Source organism: Adiantum capillus-veneris, chromosome 14 (genome assembly GCF_014529385.1).
Source record: "Adiantum capillus-veneris isolate H3 chromosome 14, ASM1452938v2, whole genome shotgun sequence".
NCBI classification, from domain to species: Eukaryota; Viridiplantae; Streptophyta; class Polypodiopsida; order Polypodiales; family Pteridaceae; genus Adiantum; species Adiantum capillus-veneris.
This window is the reverse complement of record NC_140944.1, coordinates 145,930,023-145,953,526: the sequence shown is the minus strand read 5'-3', so window position 1 is coordinate 145,953,526 and position 23,504 is coordinate 145,930,023. Positions and strand designations below refer to the sequence as shown.

Genomic DNA, 23,504 nt, shown 5'->3' with positions numbered 1-23,504 from the left:
TACCTGACTCTACCAAATAAATAATACAATGTCCGCCGTAGGTTACAACGTCCACGTAGGTGATAGGGTGTCCATGAGCCGTGAGGGTTAACACTTGGGATCAAGAAGAATCTCTTGTCTGTATCCACACTTGCTAGACTTGGACTTGTAGTCAAATTTGTGGATGACAGATGTACAGTTCATGATCTCAGTTTTGGTGATGAAATTGTTGCATCTAGCCTTTTGTGCCGTGAGCTGTATAAGCTCACTTTGTATGACAAGTGTGGACAAAATTTTGCAAATGCAATTGCAGATTCAAGGGCTATTTCAGATGCAAAACTTTGGCATGCACGTTTTGGTGATCTGAATTTTGCCAATTTGCTGCGCTTGCAGAAATCTGATATGGTTGCTTCTTTGCCACCTCTTGAAGCACCTGCCAAACATGTTTGTGAAGGCTGTATTTTGGGTAAGATGCAGCGTTCTAAGTTTCCAAAGGATGGTTCAGTTTGGGCCACATGCAGGTTGCAGCTTGTGCATAGTGATGTTTGTGGGCCCATGCAAACTCCGTCCTTGGGCAATTATCTGTGCTTCGTGACTTTCATTGATGATTACTCCAGACATGCATGGGTATTTCCGCTTAAAGCGAAGTTCGAAGTTTTTATGTGCTTCAAACAATTTCTGGCTATGGCTGAAAATGTCTCGAAATGTACTATGGGCACCCTCCGTTCCGATTGAGGGGGGGAGTATATGTCTCATGAATTTAATGCATTTCTGGCTAGTCGTGGGATAAAACACCAATGTACAATGCCTTATACACCTCAGCAAAATGGTGTTGCTGAGAGAAAAAATAGGTCACTAACGGAAATGGCATGATGTATGGTCAAAAGCCAAGCTTTACCGCATTGTTTTTGGCTTGAGGCCATCATGTGTGCCACTTATGTACTTAACAGGTGTCCTACGAAAGCTTTGCAGTCTATTACTCCATATGAAGCATGGCATGCTAGAAAGCCTTCTATTGAGCACATGCGTGTTTTTGGTTGTTTGGCATATGCTTTGGTGCCACAAGTGCAGCGCAGACAATTGGATGATAAGGCTGCCAAATGTATTTTTGTTGGTTATAGTGCTGAAAGCAAAGGTTACAGGTTGTATCATCCGCAAACAAAACGTATTCTGGTTTCACGGGATGTAGTGTTTGTGGAAGATTCTGTTCAGCCCTTGCTGTCATGTACTAGAGACAGTAATGTAAGCTCACAGGACATTTATGACACTTTGTTGCCTCTTTTCAATGGTGGAAATACGAATGTAAGTACCAATGAGGCAAATGTACAGCCTATGGGGGTTTCTGAAATGTTACAGATCAGCCTATTACTGATGCAGATGTACATGATGTACTTGATGAGGAAAGGGCTGAAAATGAGCAGGCTAAAGGTATGCCAAAATGGATGGTGCACACTTTGCATGACAGTAAATTGGATGCACCTTTGTCTAGTCGTACTCGTTCAGGCTCTCGCCATGCATCTTATGCATCAAATTGTTATTCTTTGGCTGTGTCTAGCTTACATGATGTTGAGGAGCCTCTGTCTTTTGATGAAGCACAAAATTCAGAAAATTGGATGGCTGCCATGCAATCAGAATATGATGCACTTATAGAAAATGACACATGGACTTTATGTGATTTGCCTCCTGGAAAAAAGTCCATTGGTACGAAGTGGGTTTACAAGTTGAAACGCAAGCCGGATGGTGAGATCGATCACCATAAGGCTTGACTTGTTGCAGAAGGTTATGCACAACAAAAAGGCATAGATTATGAAGAGACTTTTGCTCCCACTTCTCGTATGACTACTGTACGTTTTCTATGTGCATTGGCAGCTCATTTTTGTTGGGATGTACATCAATCAGACATTGTTACTGCTTTCTTGAATGGTGACATATTTGAGGAAGTTTATGTAACGCAGCCTCGCGGTTTTGTCAAAAAAGGACAAGAGGACAAAGTGTGCAGATGTAATAAGGCTTTGTATGGGTTGAAGCAATCTCCTCGTGCTTCGTATGAGAAAGTTGGCACTCATTTGGTTAAACGAGGCTTTCATAATAACAGTCCAAGAGAAAGCACATTGTATGTAAAGCGTGAGGGTGATGTACTTCTCATTGTGGTTCTTTATGTTGATGATTTGCTGATCACTGGACCAAATGAGAGACATATTGCTGAATTTAAGGCTGATTTGAATGCTACTTTCAAGATGAAAGATTTGGGGCTATTGCATCATTACTTGGGTATACAGTTTAAGCAGTGTGATGGTGGTATTGCCTTGTGTCAGAATAGTTACATAGAGACATTGCTATGTAAGTTTGGACTTGAGGATTGCAAACCTATTGCCACTCCCATGGAAACAGGTTTGAAGTTGAGTCTACATGATGCTGGCGATCCGGCTGATGTCACTCTTTACCAAACTGCTGTTGGCTGCCTCATTAATGTATGCAACACGAGGCTGGATATTCAGTTTGTAGTCTCACAGGTCAGCAGATTTATGCATAGCCCAGGGTCTAAGCATTGGCAGGCTGTCAAGAGAATTTTCTGCTACCTTAGTGGCACTTTACATCTTGGCTTGTTTTATCCCAAGGGGGGATCATTGCCGCCATACTTACATGCTTTTTTGGACTCAGATTGGGCTGGTTGTTTTGACACGCGAGTGTTCACAATTGGTTTTTGTTTCATGCTTGGCAGTTCATGTATATCATGGTTGAGCAAGAAGCAACCTACTGTGGCCACTTCGAGTTGTGAGGCTGAGTACAGGGCAGTCTTCACAGCTACGGTTGAGTGTGTATGGCTCAGACGCCTTATGGATGATTTGGGTGTTGGACAGGACACTGCCAACACTATCTACACTGAAATTCAGAGCGCATTGGCAGTTGCGAGGAACCCAGTTCTTCATGCTCGCACAAAGCACATTGAGGTGCATTACCACTATGTCAGGGAGAGGCTCTTAGCAGGAGAGATGAGCTTGGCTTATGTGCCAACACAAGACAACCTTGCAGATCTTTTCACAAAGGCATTGTCTCGTGAGAATCTTGAAGCTTTCCGCAAAGTTTTGGGCTTACTCCCCTTTGTGGACTGATCATGTCCTTAGGGCATGGCACTTCCCTTTACTCATGTGCCAGCTCTCGTTCACCGCATCACTCCAGGGGGGATTTGTTAACATATACATGAGGTAGTGATGTGTGTGAACACACTAGGACCGCCGGGTCATTTTTTCCCTCTTTAGGAGGTTTTTTCCTCCCTGCATTGTATATACGCCCATCACTCTAGGGCTATCTATCTTTCCATTGCACACTAAGTAACACACTCTCTATTGTGTGCCTTGAGCTTCCTTCGTCTTCTCCAAGCTGTGTGCATTTCTCTGCAACCCTAATTCCAACATTTAGGTCACCACTTGGTGAGTTTGGTGGTGGTTGGTGAAAGAGAGCTGCATGCTTGACATATACTTTGAGCCTTTACCTATACATCACATGGATTAGGAGGGCTTCAATACCCTCTTTCCTTCTGTAGAAACCCATTTCAAAAATTTAAGAGTTGACTTTTTCAAGGAGTCAACAAAGAAAAAGGGCTTGAACTTTATGTATCATAAGCCATAATCCATGGTCAAACCAGAAGACATTCCCATCCTTGTAGGAACCACCCATAAATTCACATCCACACTTGATGAAAGGCCTATGAATACTCCATAGTTAATTAGTAAAATATTGATCTCAGTTTGTAAGAGAAATTACACCTTTAACCCTAAGCACACATCCTAAGTCCTGTGAGTACATTTGAGTCTCAAATAGGTATATACGATTGGTACACACTTGAAGGTACTGTTGCAGGCATTGAGCTACCATGTAGTGGTGCTTTACTAACAAATGAGGTCCATGGTGTGTTTCTTGGTATACCCATCATTGGGGTAGGCATGGTAGCCGTGGCGTCATCAAGGGAAAGATGAGCTAGACTTGGAAAAGTAAAGCTATCACTGGTGGGCTCAGATTGCACTAAGACCCCTGGCGAAACAACATATGGAGGATCCATTGGACTTACCGAGGGAGTCTCCATTTGCGATAAGGTTGGTTGTTTATAAAGCCTTCCCTGTATCCAAGAATCTCATGAGACCCGTTGAAGCCATGTGGATCCCCTTGTTCTGTCTCTCTAGCTCAATGACTCTATGGACGACCTCACAAACTCTTTGTTGTTGATCCTCCACACTAGTAGCACCCGTTGTGGATTGTAGGACATCTAACCAACCCACATGATAGGTGTGACCTGTGTATAGGTCGGTTAGAGTTTTCGTTTGTAGTTCGTACTCCTAGTTCTCATTTAAGAACGCTCCATCTAGGATTGAGGTGCTAGGGGTGTCCTTTGAACTGGATGCAATGTGGCTCTCTATGGGTTGACCCTTAGTAGTCGCTAATTCAGGAGCACTCGATTGCTCTCCCAGCAAAGATATTGACATAGGGGCTTTCACTTTTAACTCTCTTCGTTGCTCCGCCTTGCGTAAGCTCTCTTTCTTTTTCCCTAGCCGCGATGATATATCGCTCAACCTCTTGCACTTCGGCAAGGGTTCTACCATCAGGTAATATGACCTCGGAGGGGAATAGCTCTAAAGAGTCAAGGGGTGCAATGAATTCCCCACCCCCCTCATTTACATCGTTAGCTCCATGTTCAGAGCGAGTGGCTCTACTAAAGGTTTCCTTCAAGCGGCTAAGCACGCTCGGCCCAGACCGTGGGCCATGGCATGCATGTCTTGGCTTGAGCTATCAGGATTAGGCATTGGATAACCCTCCATGATGTCTTCATCAGAGGAAGAGTCACTAGCCTATGTTTGGGTCTTGGTTTGTACTACCTTGGGTCCCCGTCGAGGGCCCGGAACCTAAAGTAGGTGGATATTGAGAACTCGCATAAGTCGAAATGCTCACTAGTTGCTCGGCCTATAGCACACGACTAGATCGCAGATGCATGTGCCTTTGGCACCCTACAAGCGTCAGCGAATATCCTCGAAGGTTAACCACTTACTTTTTTAGGCGTCCGTTTTCACTCGTTTTTTGATGTTTTTTAATGTTTTTTAATGTTTTTTAATGATCGATTTTGGATTAGAGCCTCTGATAGCTCGAAACGAACGTATTGCTTAGGGGGTCGTGGTGTGATTTACAACACCGCGTTCGGTTACTGGAAGCTCCGTTGGTCCTCAAAAAGGTCAATTTTTACCTACACGTGAGGCTAAAATACGTAATTTTAAAGGGGGACTGAGGCCTGAGTCTGAGCGTGGGCTTGGGCTTGGGTCTGGGGGATATTCCCGATTCCGATCCTACCTTTAAAAAATATATATATATATATATTAAATTTTATTTTTTTTGGATAAGGTCGCCGCGGTCGCATTGCGCGCGAGCACACACACACCTAACCTACCTACTTACAACTAAGATAGCTACTGTTACACACTAACACACTACTATAGCAACTCATTAGCTAACAAAACTACTTACTGTACTTTACACAGAACTAACATTATGGATCTACTACCTTAATCCTAACACCTTATAACAGAGAAAGTGCCTTATAAACAAAAAAAACACAGTACCTTTCAATACCTTATTAACAAAACAATACACAGCAGCAAAACAAACTCCTTCTCAACACACACACCTTCCTTCTCTACCGCGGCCGCATTGCGCGCGAGCACACACACACCTAACCTACCTACTTACAACTAAGACAACTACTGTTACACACTAACACACTACTATAGCAACTCATTAGCTAACAAAACTACTTACTGTACTTTACACAGAACTAACATTATGGATCTACTACCTTAATCCTAACACCTTATAATAGAGAAAGCGCCTTATAAACAAAAAAAAAAAAGTACCTTTCAATACCTTATTAACAAAACAATACACAGCAACAAAACAAACTCCTTCTCAACACACACACCCTCCTTCTCTACCTTTCATACATTTCAAAATGCACCACAAACTAGCATAGAGTGCTACTCGAACTTAATGCAGGGCATTCCCAGCAACGGCACCAAAAATGTGCACGTCTGTCGCACGTGTCAATGCAAGGGACTTGCCGATACACTGTGTGTGAGCCACAAATGGCTCCAAGCACACAACTAGACTAATCTAGCAAATTCAAGAGAGCAAGGGTGTGTCACTCACCGCCCTATGCTCGCCTTCGTGGAGGATTCCTCGCCGTGAAGAAGAAGGAGCCGCCGCTGCGCCGCGCTCAACCGCTTCGCCGCCGCCGCCGCCGCCGCCGTGCCGTCGTTGCAATGCTCGATCGCGCACACACACACACACACACTCTCTCTCTCTCACGCATACACACACACACACACACACACACACACACAAGGAGATGAAGAAGAAGAAGATGGAGATGGAGCAAGAGCACTCTTCAATTGCACAAATGAGAGAATGAATGAATTTCAGGTTTAGGTGACTTTTATATGAGCTCGCCCCAATCACACTTGGACGCCCATACTTAGCCAACTAACCCTTGAATGTTCCAGTTAGAGTGCGCCTCTCATCGACGATCACTCTTACCCTTTTCCTATTGGACCGACAAGCTCGATACCTGACTCTACCAAATAAATAATACGATGTCCGTTGTAGGTGATAGGAATGTGCGTGAGGGTTAACAGTAATCTAGCATTGACAACATGTGGGTTTTCCTTGGCTACAACATATAATCTTAGTCATGCAGGGATATCAAGTACATCTAATAACATGAGCTCATAGTGCTCGTCATTGTCCACATTTGATAGGTCACGTTGGATGATAATATTGTGAAATGTGGGGTCCTTAATGAATAAGAGAAGTCCTTGTATAAGACTAGGGACAACCGACAACTTATCTTCATACCCTACGGGGTGTAATGTTGCATCCCAAGATTGTACAATCTCCTGCATGTCATGAAGACTTATTAATGCAACATGTTCAAAGGGTCATTGATGGTGATTTCAACACCACAAGAACCATTCACAAACCATTAGTGTGTGTGTAAGCAATAAACATAAATAACCACATCAATAAGACTAGAAACAGAGACACAAGAAAAAGTAATGTTCATATTAAGAAGGCTTTTTGGTACAATATCTTTCTCATCGAAGTGTGAATTTAAACCCCTTCTAATTCAACCAAAAGCCCTTCTATGCAAGCAATGTTCCTGTTACTTGCATCCATCATCAATCAAACAACTTTAATTAGCAGGCTTTAATTTATGGACTGCAAGTGTCATAGAAACAATGCACGTGTTATAAATGTCAACATAGTGCGAGCTTAAGGGTATTTGGGGACCTGATTGGCCATAGCTGGAGCCTGGGGAGCTTTTGGTGGCGATGTAAGGACCAACGAGGATATCTTCTAACCTTAGACGTAGAGGATTCCATGCACATGCTTTTTAATAGCATAAGAGTGGTGGGTCCATGGCTTTGCAAGCTTCAAAAGAGATGACGATTTTCTTCTGTTCGGGAGAGTGGGTGATGGAGTAAAAAAGAGAAGGTGGTCGCGCCATGCAAGTAGTGGGGGTATATTACACATGTGGTAATGTCAGCTAGAACCACTTAACCCAATTCCATGTTTACACAGAATGGTGCGCCTTTTTTGGATTTAAACCAAAGCTTGCAATTAAGAGTAACAAGTAGATATCCCACATACAAATTGTGTATGCTACTGTGTTTGTGATAGTGAGAGTGAGAGATGATCTGCTGTGCCGACGGTGCTGCTAGGGCTCGAAAGGTTGGTCCCAATATTTGACAGGTGGTCAGGCAGTTTTGCCGCTACTACAAGTGCTGCTGGTCCGGATGCCCACGCCTATTGTACATGCATGCAAGGTGTCCACCTATAGCAAGAAGGGTGCAACGTATCCTTCTTCCTTAGGTAGCAATGGCGACAACTCTCCCTCTGTGTCCCTTTCTCTCACCTCTCTCGTATGGATGTTATGAGTAACCCTGCCCCCGCCCCTCCCCCCTCTCTCCCTCTTGGACAATTCAACTCTGTGCCTCTTCGCCTCCCTCCGCTCCACAGCTCCAAGTTCACTCCTGCATTCGCCTCCCTCATAGCTTCCGCTGCTGGCTCGCCACCTTATTTTAGGCCACGTGGCCTGCCTGAAAGAGGCCCTCCATAATCGAGTAAAAATAAGAGGCCAAGTGGTCATCCCGGCCCATGATGGCATTTTGGGTGGCCAAATGTGAAATTTTCTGTCAAATTGGTTCTTTAATGTGCCCAGGTTCAGTTCATCTTTCAAGAGCGTCAAGTCAATCAGGCCATGGCGAGCTTGCGCCCAGATGAGCGACCTTTCACCTGCAGCTTGCGCCGTTTTTTGTTGAAATCTGTTTGCCAATAGGGGCATCCTTGCTTATACGTGCTGTCATCAAAGCATTTCAACTACTGCGCAGCTTGGAAATCTTCCGATACGCTTCATTGTGCCCTGTGGGTATTAAATGGATGCTCAACAGGTCAATCACGGGTATGAAAGCCATCAACAAAGCATGTCTAGCCTTGTTAACCCTCTGCATGTGGGTGTTAATGGTCCTTACATGTCTGTTACGGATACCACTATGTACACCAATGGCCTTTCCAGGTTTGATGGCTCTGTCCAAGGTGATTTTTACTGTGTACAGCCATTTGGAAGGGATGACCTTTCCAATGGGCAACAGAAAGATGATGTAACGCTGTCTGGCGAAATGCAACGGGAATCCAAGAGGAGAAAGGAGGGTGGCAATCAAGGCCCATATTTGATGTTGCCCGCCTATGGAAACCAGCATCAGGGGAGCTTGCATCAGCCGTCTCCTGCTGCTCAGTTATCATTCCAACAAGCTTTGCTACAGCATGCCTTACAAGGGTTACATCAGAGTCACTTACCAGAGGTGAATCAAAGTCCGCAGTTATTGCAACGGAGCTCTTCAGATGTCTCTGCACGAATTTGTAATGAGCCCATAAATCCTAGCCTCAGCAGGTTGCCCTCTGAAACAGGCCGCACGGGGGCTTCTTATAGCAACCAGAGATCACCCATGGAAGCTCCTCATAATAAATTGCCGAATGAAGCCTCTAGCCATTTAAGAACATCCGTAGAAACTAAGCAACCTAGCCCCTCCACATTGGAAGCAGTGAACAACAGCTTTACATCAATTCAACCCACCGCTTCCAAGCTGTCCAATGAAGGGTCTCCAAGAAGTTCTTTTCAAAACGGCACACCCAGTCGCAGCGGCAGCACACAAGCATCAGCAGAGACTACACACCTATCTTGCTTGAATGCATCTTCACAATATGCTCAGGCTGTCAGTCGCGGAGAAACAGCTCATGCCCCCGATTTATCATCAAGGCGGCTTTCTGTGAAAGAATGGGGGAGCAGATCGCTTTCAAGTGTTGATCCTCATCTTTACAATATAATGGAAAGAGAAAAGGTAAGGCAATGGAAAGGTATTGAACTTATAGCATCTGAAAATTTCACCTCTCAAGCAGTCATGGAAGTTCTAGGCAGCCATCTTGTCAATAAATATTCAGAAGGGTTGCCAGGAGCTCGTTATTATGGTGGGAATGAGTATATCGACCAGATTGAGTCTCTTTGCAGAGAACGTGCCTTGATATCATTTCACCTTGACTCTGAGGCATGGGGAGTTAATGTGCAGCCATATTCATGCACTTCTGCTAACTTTGCCGTATACACAGCTCTCCTGCAACCAAAAGATCGAATTATGGGTCTGGATTCCCCGTCTGGTGGACACCTCAGTCATGGTTATTATACGCCAAGTGGAAAGAAGGTCTCTGCGGCTTCTATATTTTTTGAAAATTTGCCATATAAAGTGAACCCAGAAAGTGGATATATTGATTATGACAAGCTGGAAGAAAAGGCTTTGGATTATCGCCCCAAAATTTTGATTTGTGGTGGGAGTGCATACCCTCGTGAGTGGGATTATGCCAGGTTTCGCCAAATTTCTGATAAGGTCGGAGCTATCCTCATGTGTGACATGGCTCACATCAGTGGCCTTGTTGCAGCTCAGGTGGGTCTCAGTTTTTCCTGGAGTCTGTGATGCAGTTGCTGCATCATATTTGTGTTTCTTCACATGTTCTTTTGGAAACAGCTAATTACCAATGTCTCCAGCACACCTGCTGATGGGTTGCACCACATAGAGGGAGGAAAGTAAATGCATGTTTTATATTACATCTTATTGGTCACATGGGCAAACTTGCTTTTCGACACATCTTTTTCTTCATATGCTTTGCATTTCATACTTTAACCTTTCAGTAATAAAAGAGTTGTTGTTTAGACAAGCACGATCATGCCTTTTTGTCTAATTGTTGATTACATGCAACACCGCTCATAGTGGAAGTGACAGGAATAGCTTGTTAAAAGGGGACAGATGCAGGTTTTGTTAATGAGACAAATGTCAGCATATGCACAGGTCATGCACATTGGCAGAGGATTGCGTTCATTTTGCTTGTCTATATCTAACTTTGATCTCTCCAATGATCTTGTTCAACTGAGGACTTCTTTTGAAGTTTATTGGAAGCTGTGGGTGTTTTCAGGAATGTCGTAGCCCCTTTGATTATTGCGACATTGTCACGACGACGACCCATAAGAGTTTGAGAGGTCCCAGGGGAGGTATGATTTTCTACAGGAAAGGTCTTAAACAAAAGAAGCGAGGTGTGGCTAATTCTGTTGAAGATTCCGAGCATTATGATTTCGAGGATCGTGTGAACTTCGCCATTTTTCCTTCACTTCAAGGTGGCCCCCATAATAATCAGGTTGCTGCACTAGCTGTGGCCTTGAAGCAAGTGGCGACTCCAGAATTTAAAGCTTACATACAGCAAGTAAAAAAAAATGCTCAAGCTCTTCGTTCAGCTTTACAGCGGAGAGGCTGCAAGTTGGTCACAGACGGAACAGATAATCATCTTTTACTCTGGGATCTTCGTTCATACGGCCTAACAGGTATCTTTTGGAAACACTTGCCTATATTATCATGGCACTGAGGATGTAGGACATCTAGTCTACAAGGTGGTGTTGGGTCTGGTTCTTTTCATTTCATTAAAAATTTCTTTCTCCAGGGTGGGCGGGGTGGGGTCATAATGATGTTTTCTTTGTGGTTCGTCTGATTCAAGGTTGCTTTTATATGGTTTTGTGCTGCTTCGTTCAGGTTTGTTGTAGGAGTATCTCATTCTAGTTAATGGAACTTAAGAAGTCGATTCTTTGTTTTTATGTTGTGTTGATATATGAGTTGAAATCTAGGATTTAGGTCTTTTGGTTGTCTTGTCCTCATCGTTAAAGTTTAGTTCTTGTACCAATTTTCATTCAAGGAAGCTGCTCATTTTGTCCATCTCTTTCGTCTTCATTGTGGTATTGCTTTTTATATATCCATTTGTCTTTAAACAAATAAGATGAACACCAATCTAATTCTGCTTTATTATTTGTTCTTTATGCGTCTTGATTTTGTGTTTTCTCCAAATGTTGTAGCCACTCTGTTATTCGGTAATTTCACATGATCATGACCATATGAAGGTATATATTTAATTCAAATCACCTACAAGTAAATCTTTTGATTTTCATCCAAGTGGTGACTTTGTCATGGATATGAGTATGCATACCAGGACAGTCACCCATGTTATGCTGAATGTGTTGAATATGATGTTTTGTGAGTGTGTTTGTTATTTTAGTATTTCTTTTTTACTACAAAATATATGTTAATTGTTTTAAATTGATAAGTATTTTTTTAGTCATTGTTTGTGTTGGTAAGACGGCTTTAGAAATGCATGCGAAGATGTAGGTGAAGGAGAAGTTCAAGAGCACACAACACAAGAATTAGTATTACTATTGAGTGTGCTATTACAAAGATAAGGGTTGCCGTGGCATATATATAGTCAAGGGAGAAAACCTCCTAATGAGGGACAATGTTGTGGTGGTCGTAACTGTGTTCATATACATCACTACCATAATATGGTAAAAAATCTTCCGCAGTGAACATGAGCTGGCACTCGTGTATAGGGAAGTGCAAGAACCTATGTGATTTCCACATAGGGGAGTAAGCCCAAAGCTTTGTGAAAGGCTTTGAACTTCCCACAAGACAAAGCCTTTGTGAAAAGATCAGCAGGGTAATCTCTCTTGACATAATGATAATGCACCTTGACGTGCTTCGTGTTTATCAAGTCTATTCGCTATGTACTCGAGCGTACTATCATGAATGACCTCACCAATGGAAATTAACTTCTCATTGAGATCTTTAATTTTGGCTAGAAACGCATCCATATTATTCTCGTCATGCATAACCTTGGACCTAGCTCCTTACGTAGGTAAGCAATTTTTGCCAATAGAAGCTAGTCTTTGCCATGGTGTTTTGCTGAGCATGCTGAGCAAATGTGAGGAGTAATGGAATGCTTAACAAAAAGCGCAATCATTGCATGAGCGTATGCATCCTAAGCATCCCAATATTCCTGCTGAGCAATAGGCTAAATAACTCTAGCAACATTGCTAGAACGTACACCATCATCCATAGTTTTGGTCTTACATCATATGTCACTGATTTGGCCCATAGCCATGGACATGGCTGAATATTTGCAAGTGTTGAATGCATTTGATATGCGTATTAAATTTTTTCAAGAACCGCTTGAGAAGCTGTAGGAGAGCTATTGGAGATTCTACTGCTTGTGAAGCTCCGGGTGCTTGATTTGTGTTGGGTGGGTGCCCATGAGAAGGGAACTTGGAAGAACATGCAGGGTGACCCATAAGCTGGCAAGGAATGCAAAGAAAATGGCAAGGATATGTTAGATTTACACCACTCTGTTGCTTCACAGGTCTAGGGCACTGTCCTGGATCTACTCAAATGTTATGTGTCAGAGCACAAGGCAACTTGGGAACACCATCTCCCATTGGTTGAATATGCTTACAATAACACTGTACATATGTCAACAGGTAAGGCACCATTTGAGATAGTGGAAGGAGGGAAGAAAGTCTCGCCCATTTTGCAGACTAAGGACAAGATATTTGAGGCAGACAAGTATGTGCAAGATATGGATGAAACATACAGGAAGATAAAGATTGCCCTTGAGAAGACTCAGGCTAAGCAAAAGAAAGCTGCTGATCGTCATCGTCGTGAACTTGTAGCTTTACTTGGTGATTGGGTGCTTTTGCGCTTTGAAAAGGCCAAGGAAAGGCAAGGAACGTTTGTTTCCTTAGCTCAATATGCAATATTATGGTCCTTTTCAGATCTCAAAAAAGATGAGCGATGTAGCTTACAGGTTGAAGCTACGAGAAGGCTGGAAAATACATAATGCTTTTCATGTTAGCGTTCTAAGGCCCTTTGTTGGTGATGTGCCAGAGAATATGCCTGATAGGAACAACCCGAAGTGGAAGAATTGGATGAGATTCTTGTTCCTGAACAGATATTGGCACATAAGGAAAGGAAGGTTAGAGGAAAGGTTGCAAGACGCTACTTGGTGAAATTCAAGAACTATCCATCATTGGATGCTAAGTGGATGGAAGAGTTTGAATTGGTTGATTCACCTCAACTATTGCAACTATATCTTGAAGCGTTCCAAATGGAACCCACAGTGACTTGATGTAGCTCTATGATGCAATGTGAGAGCATGGTTTATGATGCTCAAAAGAGTAGTTAAGCAATTGTATCCACTCTTTCCATACAAAATTTGGCTAGAGAAGTTTGTGCTTGAGAGTACACTAGAAGACTTCTATGCTTGATATATCTGTGGTAGCCAGGTTGGTGGGATTATTTAATCGTCCAACGCTACATTTCCGGAAGCATGTATATCTTGGATTCCCATCATAGAATATATGTGTTATCAAGAGATAACAACATGTATTATTGGCATGCAAGCGAGGTCACTTGCAGTATTTCAAGGGTTGGGTGTGGCACCAGGAGGTGTATTTTTCTTGTTGCCTTCTCTAAATATGTACTACATATTTTTTATTTATTTTATTTTTACTTGTTTTCTTCGGAACCTTTGAAAAGGTGCAAGTGGACATTGCATGGCCAGTGTGAAACGGCTGCGGCCGAACGGGTTTCTCACATCGGGAGTCTAGGTCGGTCAATCTGGGACTGGTCGGGCCAGTTAGCACTGAATTTTGATGAGTATTGAAGCTTGTGTGTGCCAGATGGGATTTGGGCCACTTGGCAAGTCACAACTTTATAAGTCAGTGGGAAATAGAGAATTAACTCAAAAGGGGCAAACTGGACACATGGCGGCTCCAAGCAGATTCGCCACTTCCAGCATGAAGAGGGGGCGCTCAATTTGATATAGGAGGCTGATTTTTGCTTTAAGTGAACTTACAGAGTGTGTGAGTAGTGGGTGCAGGTTTACAGCTTTAATGGAAAGCTTGCCTTCTCCTTTGCTCTATGTAGCGCGATGATTTGCTCTCGCGCATCTCTCTCTCTCCCCTTTGCACATTTCGTAATGCCCCACTAGTTGGGTTATTCAGATGATCATGTACAATTCTGTGGATTTTATGCGTGTTTGCTAATGCAAGAGCCTTCTGAAGAGGAACCGAATTAGCTAATTGCTAATCCCCCACAGGTTCGCACAACTCCATCGTGGAGAAGCGCAAATTTGGAGAGTTTTCTCACGTGAAAACTCCTCCAAATCATAGGGCAACTGCTCCATTGTGTGCGGGAGGTCAGTGTTGATGCATTAGGTCCGTCCAAAACGACCCAAAACAGAGAAATACAGCCTGCTGTGTAAAATTGCAGGTTTAGGGTTTTGCTCCTAAAGTGCACCAGAACTTTACAGAAGCTTTGGGGAAGCTAGAGTGTGGTTGTACAGGTGTTTGGGTACTTTTTAGAGGCTGTAACAGTGAAAAACAGCGCTCTGCGTTTTCTCGCCAGCCCTCAGAAAAGCTCCAGAATTGCATGGGAAGTCACCCTTGACTTGTACTTTTGGTCTATACAGGTTATACAGCCGTTATGTTGTTGAAATTGGGCCAAATTCTGAAATTACAGCCCTAGACAGGTTTGGACAGCTTGTAAAGTTGCTTGGGGATTTCCCATCTCAATCAAATAAAGAAATACCGCAAGGGGCGCCAGTTGTTTGGGCCAACGGGTCATCATTGCGCAGGGCATTCTAGCCTCTAGACGCAAGTGTTGAGTCTCTCTCTTTTCCATCAATACTATGTGTGTAATTAACAGGTTGTAGATTTGGTACCGCCCTTTACTGTGTATTGGTCGGTTATACCTTGGCCCTAATCATCCGAGAAATCATAGACACCAAGGGCCTCTCCATACATCGCCATCCATGAGTATTGCCAGCTCTGCTATGATGATCGACTAAGGGGCCCCATATCTCCACTCCGTACAGCATGGCCGAAGTGATCAAAGTGTCAAAGAGCCAAAGCTTTGTCCGAGGTTCCTGGAACTGATCCGGCGAACATATCCTCTCAAGTCTCACCAATGTTGCATAGGCTCTTGTCAATCTCGTATTTGCTGCACGCCTCAGGGGAAATACTAGACCACTGAAAACCGCCCCAAGATAAGTACATGCATCTGCATACTCCATAGTCTCTCTACCATATGTAAAGGTGGGGGCGGACCTCCTTACCCACTGCGCCGTAGTGTTAAACACCATTACCCATTACCTTGGTCTTACCAAGGTTCACAGACAATCCACTATCCTGGGCAAATACATGCAATGCATCCAAATGACGTTGCAGCCCCTCTAGAGAATTTGAGAGAGAGAGAGAGAGAGAGAGAGAGAGAGAGAGAGAGAGAGAGAGAGAGAGAGACAGATTGAGATTTTTTATCGTCCATGTGAGGCCAAAGTTGGCCTATGAGACAAATATACATGTGGGTATGTCTTCCATCTATCGGAAAAGACAGCAATTCAAACTGATACAAAGTAAAGAGAAAACCTTGGTGTATGATGGGACCTATGGGGGGGGGGGAGAAATGAAATGAAATGAAATGTTATATTAACGTCTTCAAAAGGCCATAATGACCTATGAGACCCGAAAGTTACAAAGTGGTGGATCTGATACAAAGTCAGAGTAACAAAATAACCTAACAACAGTACAAAACAAAGATATATACTATGGGGTCCTAAGTTGATCGATGTGAACCAAGCAAAAGACTAAGCAAAAAAATGGGCGGCTTGTTGGGATAGCTGAATCACAAGAGATCTAGCATCGGTCGTTAGCGAATCTCATCAATTTCCTCCATGGTTAGTAGTCTGATCGGGCGTCGTGCATGCCTGGCCAGCGTGCTCCGAATTTTCTGTCGTAGCCTCCGTCGATGCTGTGTAGTTCTTCGCAGTCGCGGGCGCCAGGATTTCCCCGGTTCAATGGCTCGGTCAATCAGTGTGCCTCTGGTGTGAGACGAGGGGGAGCTCTGCTGTGGGAGTGGCTCTTGCGGCTGTCCCGTGTCTGCTCTGAAGAAGTCTGTGATCCGTCTTTGAGACTGGCTAGCCTCGCCATTCATCAGGCTATCTCTGTGTCTGCGCAGCTCGAGCAAGAACAAACCCAGACATCTCTGATCTTCGTATCCCATGACTCTTGAGAGTGGTCCAAAACCTTCTCTGAACAAGCAATGGAAGCGGCCTCGTATCTCGTAGTAGACGGGGCAGCGACATGTATAGTGTAGCTCTGTCTCAGGTTCCATGTTACACAAGGGGCATGTCCTGTCCTCTGCTGGTACTCCACTGTATCTCCCTGTCTCAATCCGCAACTGGTGAGAAGATGTGCGTAACTGGCCAATAGCACATCATATCCCATGAGACAAGTGGGTATCCATGTATCTGGGTCTCGCCACAAAACCATCTTTCGTAAGCTGGAGAAGATGGTCTTTGTAAAAAGCCATCTTCGTGCCCAATTCCTGTGCTGGTTGTATCCATGTCCTTCTGGTGTCTAGCTGGGTCAGGTCTTGGCGTATGAGCTTGGTGATCTCTGACTGTGTAAGAGTGAGAGATGGTGCATCCAATGAGTAATGGAATGGTGGCAGCCGGTCTATACTGAACCCATGTGCCTGAAACCATGATGTCATCTCCCCATACCAGCATGTTGCATCTCCTTGTATGGCTAACTGTCGAGAGGATTCAAGTGCTATGCGAGCATATCTGTCTCTAGGAAGTGCCCATGTGCGGTTTATGAAGGAGACTGATCTGGTGAGCGCCTCCACCACAAGTGGGGGGGGCCGCTAGCTCTGCTTGGATAATGGCCCGTGGTACTGATGCCTTGGCTCTAATGAGCTGCGAGATCATAGAGACGAGAGGTTTCTCCATGTTCCCCCATCCGTCTGAGCGACCCGTCCTCCCGTGGTGATCCAGTGAAGGTCCCCATATCTCGGTTCCATAGAGCAATGCTGAAGCCACCAAGGTGTCAAAGAGCCAGAGCTTCGTCCGGGGCTCCTGAAACTGAACCTGCGAACACATCCTCTCCAATCTACCCAATGCTGCGTGGGCTCTAGTAAGTCTGGTTTCTGCTGCTCTTCTGAGTGAGAATGTAGGTCCGCTAAAAACCACTCCAAGGTAAGTGTAAGCGTCTGTGTACTCCACAGTCTCCTGGCCGTATGTGAGTGTAGGTGCTGACCTCCTGATCCACTGTGGGGTGGTATTAAACACCATAACCTTGGTTTTACCCAGGTTGACAGACAAACCACTTTCGTGGGAACGTATGCAGAGCATCCAATTGACGTTGCATTCCCTCTGGAGATTCGGAGATCAACACTATGTCATCAGCATATAACAAAAGTGGAATCCATGTCCCTGCCAACTGAGCACCTTTATCTCCATCGCTGTCAATGTAGTCAGAAATCTCATCCACATACATACCGAAAAGAGTGGGAGAGAGTGGGCAGCCCTTCTTCACCCCAATAGTGGAGTGAACCGGTGTAGAAAGTCCCTCCAGGGTGCGTACATGCCCTACTACTGATCTGTACAATGCCATGATCCCCCAAATGAGTTTTGTGGGTACTCCCATTTCCTATAATCTGCGCATCAGTCTAGCTCTGGGTACCGTGTCGAAAGCTTTGCGGAAGTCCACAAAGCTACAATAGATCCGTCTCCCATGAGATCTGCCTTCCTCGATGATGGCCCTGAGTGTTAGGATATGGTCAAGAGTAGAGAAGCCTCTCCTGAATCCTGCCTGCCCAGTTGCACGTATTCCTTCCCTCTTTGCCCATCTACTCAGTTGTTGCTCAAGAATGGATGCATACAACCGTGCCAGTGTGTGCCCAATCATAATAGTGCGATAATTCCCAGGCTCCATGGGGTCTCCTGATTTGAAGATAGGTACGATTGTAGATAGGCTCCAAGTGTCCGGTAGGCCCTCACACATGGCACGGTTAAACATAACTGCTAGAAGCTCTGCTAGTAGGTCTTTGGCATGCATGAAATGCTTAGCTACTAGGCCCTCATGATCATATGCTCTCCCAGTCTTCATCCTATCAATGGCTTTCTTCACCATCTCAGCAGTGAAAAAGACACATGTATGTGGGCATGGGTCGGGGGGGTTGGGGAGGGGCGGCTGTCCAGGTACTGTGTACAAAGATGATACGTACTGACCCCAGGTCTCTGTGGAGGAAATAGCAGGGAGGGGGGGGGGGGGGGACTGCTCATGAAAGAGCCGCCACGCCTCACTCGAGTCTTGACTCAAGAATAGCTGATATAGATCCTGCTCGAGTCTAGCCAAAAAAGCCCTCTTCTTCCACCGCACCAGGCGTCGGAAGTCCATCTGTGACTGTCTGTGAGTGACGTCCCCCAACAGCACCTCCTTCTGAAGTCTGGCTCTAGTCTGGCGGCACTCCTCATCGTACCAGCTGTTCTGAGGCATGCTCCCAAATCGGCGGCTTAGCTCAGGCTGGGTGTGTGGGTATGCTTCAGCTGCTGCCTCATGTAATGTCTGTGTCAGTATAGTAGTTAGCTCCTCCAGAGGTCGCCCCGGGTCCTCAATGCATAGGCGTCTGTAGATTTCGTCCATGTATACAGAGTCCGTCTCCCTTGTGAATGTGTAGCGAGTAGTGACTGCTACTCGTGGCCTGTGTGCTGCACTGAAATGGAAGGAGAGGGTCATTGACACCAGAGCATGATCCACCGCCACCCTGACCGGTCTGGGCCCAACTGTGAGATCCTCGATACTAGAGATGAGATTCGGTTGTGCCATGACATAGTCCACCGTGCTGGCTCCATGTCTGTGTGGGAAGCATGTAAAGCCTCCCGCAGCAGGAAATCTCTGTAGGCCGTTCAAGATGGCCAATCCATGTGCAGTGCCCATGGCTATCAGGTGTCGCCCATACTCAGGAGAGAGAGAGAGAGAGAGAGAGAGAGAGAGAGAGAGAGAGAGAGAGAGAGAGACCCAAAAACATTAACCCAATAACTCAAGAGAGAGCTCATACAATTGGATGAACAAGAATGAGGGTGGAGGGGTCACTTATATATTGATGAGTGACGTAGAGCTTAGTAAACTGGGGGGTTGCCCAGTTTAGGTCTGATGTAGCTAATTTATCATCAAAATATTGATAAGTGGCATTAAAGCTGATGTATGTGCCACCTCATCTAAGAATGGGGCAACTAGACCAAAAAATAAATCAACTGTTCAATTAAAGATCCAGGACAAAAATAATGGATCAAAGGGGCTAAAATTCATATGCAGGGTCAATTTGGCCTACAACCTTAAGATGCATGTAATCACCGGCCAGTCTGATTATCCACTCGAATTTGCAAAATTGAAACTGAAGGACTTGAACAGAACAGAAAAGATCAAACTAGTGCTTTATAGATGATGGGGAAGAGGTGTAGTTGATCTTTAGAGATTGTTGGCCCTCAAGTCAAGTACCCCTAGCGGTATTTCTTTATTAATTATCAAAGTTAGCTTACAGCTGTTGTGTGACCACACAATCGATTTGGTTTTGTGGCAGGCCCAGTCCTCAATCTATAGGTACTTGGCCTTACGAAAGCAACTTAAAAACCACTTTCGAAAAACAGACTAGTCGAAGCGTTTGCTTTCAATAACTGATCTCCAAAGCATAAAGTGGATTGCTTTCAATTATTGGTGCCCAAAACGCTGCCTTACTGTCAAACATTGGACCGCGAAACGTGCCAACCCGAAACGTTGTGTTTCAGGGCAACAACATTTCAGGGCAAAAGGTTTCATACTTGGCCAAGGGATAAAGGAAACGGGAACCCAAAACGCCTGTTTGAAATATTATACACACATACAGAATGCTTACATGTATAATGTGAGCTGTATAAAGTAAAAATTCCAACCGTAATGTTTAATGTAGAAAGATGAGATGCATCATTCACTTTGGTCGTTTGCACCTAAACTTCTCACACGACCAGATTCAGTGCGGTTCATGTAAAGAGGGGAACAGTTAATGATATCTTCTATAGAGTGGTACTGTCATTTCAAAATTATCATGTCCATCACATTCTAATGGCTTGTTGGTTTTGTGCAGGTTATCGTTATGAAAAGGTTTGTGAGACTTGTCACATAACGCTTAACAAGAATGCTGTTTTTGGAGATAGTGGCACATATGCTCCTGGTGGTGTAAGGATTGGTGAGTAATCTCAACTGAACTCGAGTTTGAATTAACTGTCTTGTTGTTTTAACATTCGATGCTAGACCTATTGAAGAGCCAAATGAGGCTTATTGTCATTTTTTGTCATATATCAGGAACCCCTGCAATGACTTCGAGGGGTTGTGTAGAGGCTGACTTTGAGATGATTGCGGAGCTCCTATTAAGAGCTTTGCAAATAGCTCTTGGCTTACAAAGGGAGCATGGGAAGCAAAACAAAGAGTTCCTTCGAAGCCTTCAGACGAGTAGGGACATCGAGGAACTGAAACAGAGTGTAGAGAAGTTTGCTTCTAGTTTTGAGATGCCTGGTTTTGATACATCAGTTTTAAAGTCAAATTAGATGCAGAAGCACCAGCTGGAACCAGTTTTTGTGGTAAAAGTCTTTGATGCCTTCAGGTGGGGTCATGCTGAATGTGGAATCTTTCTGTAATGATTTATATGTTGTAAAAAGTTGATTAACCACAAGAAAAAGAGCCTTTCTACTTGAGTTGAGAAAGCCATAACTTTGGAATAACATGTGTCATGAGCCCATGACAAATGAAATTTCACTCATTTGGGTATTAAGGTTATGCCAGTGGGGAAATTACCTTGTTGCGGTAAGGTTTCCTTAAAGGTACACACCAATGCCTATTTTTGTGGCGTAGGGTACAGTGGGGAGATTACCTCGTGGTGGTAAGGTTTCCTTAAGGTACACGCCAATGCCTGTTTTGCTGGTGTAGGGAATGGTTGTGTAATGACCATTCTCTGTAAAACGGGCAACCACATGGTGACTGGCGGAGGCTGGGAGCCATGGTGGGAGCATGTTCTACAAGGCATGGCCACTGCACAACCATTCCCAGCCATCACAGTTGGGGGGAGGGAGGTCACACATTGGATGTGTCAGAGGTTGACACATTAGCAGGCAGAAAATTTGACTGCATTATCCTGACAGTTGCTGAGGTGGTATGCATGGGTTGGCAGGTGGTGGAGACATTCCACATGCCCTCATGGCCTTAGGTGATTGGAGGGGGCTGCAGGGAATTTTGACAGCTGATGTGGCGATCATCAAGTGGCTGCAGGCTGAAATTCCAGCCAGGAATGTTGATCATCAAGTGGCTGCAGGCTGAAATTCCAGCCAGGAGTGTCCACCCCCCCCCGCCCCCCCCCCCCCCCCCCCCCCGGCAAGAGGAGGAAGGTGATGAAGGAGAAGTGGGTGACCTCTTTCTCGCCTTTTTATTCCTTTGTTTCCTCGTTGATGAAATCTCGCAAGCATGCTTTTTATTTGGCATTGATGAAGTCAGTGGGGCTTAACCTCAGTGCTAACTACCTTTTTGGGCTTAGCTAAAGAAAATTTACGGAGCAAAACTTTTGATTACTCCATGAGAAAGAAAGTGTAAAACCAGAGGAGAATTTCATTTTGCTAAAGGTTTAATTTAAGTTAATGGAACATACAGACGAGGATAATGGAATAAATGTGTTGGCAATGATGACTTACAAAGGGGGTAATGTGCAACCACACTAAGAGCAAGGGGATCAAAGGAGGAGAGGGATTGTGCATATCTTGAGAAGGTTTGATGGTAAGAAAAAATAGAGGCATGGGGCACTCTTTTTCCCCTTCTCTCATAAATGCTAGTCGTTGCTCGTCTTCAATGGGATTCTACATATTGAGTCTACTCTTTAAATATTAAGTAACTAGCTGGAAAGGTTCCCCATTGTTGAAATGTGAATCACGGAGTGGTGGGGATGCTACATGCACACGCAAATAATGACGTTGTTGCCCTACATGTCCTTTGAATGCACACAAAATTCCTCCCGTTTAGATAGTCGTCCCGCACAATTTGATGCACTTGATGCCCTATCCTGTCCTTATTCAATGCCTTGCATGTGCTAAACAGCAAAGAACCACTCATCCCATGATCATAAGCACATCAAGCAAGAGAGTAAATGAAAGTAACATATTTGATTAGTGAGCTTAATGAAAGTCATACAAAGAAGCTCACTATACCGGCTTGAGCTAGGGTTGAGGGTAGGTGTGATATGGGAAAGGTAGCACCTCCACAAGATGCCAAACTCATATGAATATAGCAAAGGGGGAGGTTTTGGCAAGTCAACTAATGCATGCATCTCATGTACATTGGGTTTCATTTCGTGTTATGCCATCTACTATCATGTAATGTCGTGCATATTCTAAGAGGTGGTTTTTCATAGGCTAAATCTAGTCTTCATCAAACCTCCCCTTATAGTTTAGACTATGTAGAAACACTCATATGTCAACAGTGGCTCATTATTATACTCATAAGGTGTCTATCATTGTTCTTAATTACATGCATAAGAGCCTAAAGGTGGTTCATAAATCATAGGTGAATCAATGAAATGTCGAAGTGACTCATCTCATGGTACCCTCCTTTTAAACCAACACTCATAACCGAGACAAAGCACTCAAGGGGGCTATCTTCAAAATAATACAATAGAATAAGGTAGAGGGTGGTAATCATATGTGCGCTATAGTATATTTGTATCAAAATCATAAACAAAGTGAGTAGATCCATGATCCTCAATAACTTGGTTCTCTAGAACATTGACATTTATCCTTGGTTGTCTTCTTGGTGCTTGTGATGGACGACTACTTCTTAGGTAGATCCCTAAAGTAGCATCTCATAGGTGGATGACCAGTTTGTCACAATGGGTGCATTTCTTATTGTTGCAGCAATCCTTTGCTTAGTGGTTTAGCTTCTTGCATGAAAAACATTTGGTTTTGGAAGTAAAAGCTAAATCACTTCTTGTAGAGAGTGGTGTAAGCTCTCTCCTTTGAGCTTGTGACAATGTGACCTTTCTGGGTTGGCAATGCTCCTAATAACACTACAATTTTTTCTTCGTTTTTAACTTCACATTTGATGTAGGTAAGTTAAGTGGTTAGGCTTATAAGTATATTGGCAACACTTGCAATGTCTTCCCCACTCTCCATGGTAGGACTATACAATTTCTTTTTAAGCCTGACTCTACTTT

At 44.1% G+C, this 23,504-nt stretch overlaps 1 protein-coding gene across 1 annotated transcript; it reads left to right on the top strand.

Annotated features, from left to right (window-relative positions):
• Window positions 1-8,221: 8,221 nt before the first annotated feature.
• Window positions 8,222-21,006, top strand: LOC147443309 (serine hydroxymethyltransferase 4-like). The gene is made up of 4 exons (XM_086529203.1): window positions 8,222-10,013; window positions 10,540-10,942; window positions 20,400-20,501; window positions 20,618-21,006. The coding sequence occupies exons 1-4, from the start codon at window positions 8,454-8,456 to the stop codon at window positions 20,857-20,859; spliced, it is 2,307 nt and encodes a 768-aa protein (XP_086385329.1). The 5' UTR covers window positions 8,222-8,453; the 3' UTR covers window positions 20,860-21,006.
• The last annotated feature ends 2,498 nt before the right edge of the window (window positions 21,007-23,504 follow it).

Coding starts and splice junctions, on each gene's coding strand:
- LOC147443309 (XM_086529203.1), top strand. CDS start 8,454: ATGGATGCTCAACAGGTCAATCACGGGTATGAAAGCCATCAACAAAGC. Junction 10,943..20,399: donor TCGTTCATACGGCCTAACAG/GTATCTTTTGGA, acceptor GGTTTTGTGCAG/GTTATCGTTATGAAAAGGTT. Junction 20,502..20,617: donor TCCTGGTGGTGTAAGGATTG/GTGAGTAATCTC, acceptor GTCATATATCAG/GAACCCCTGCAATGACTTCG.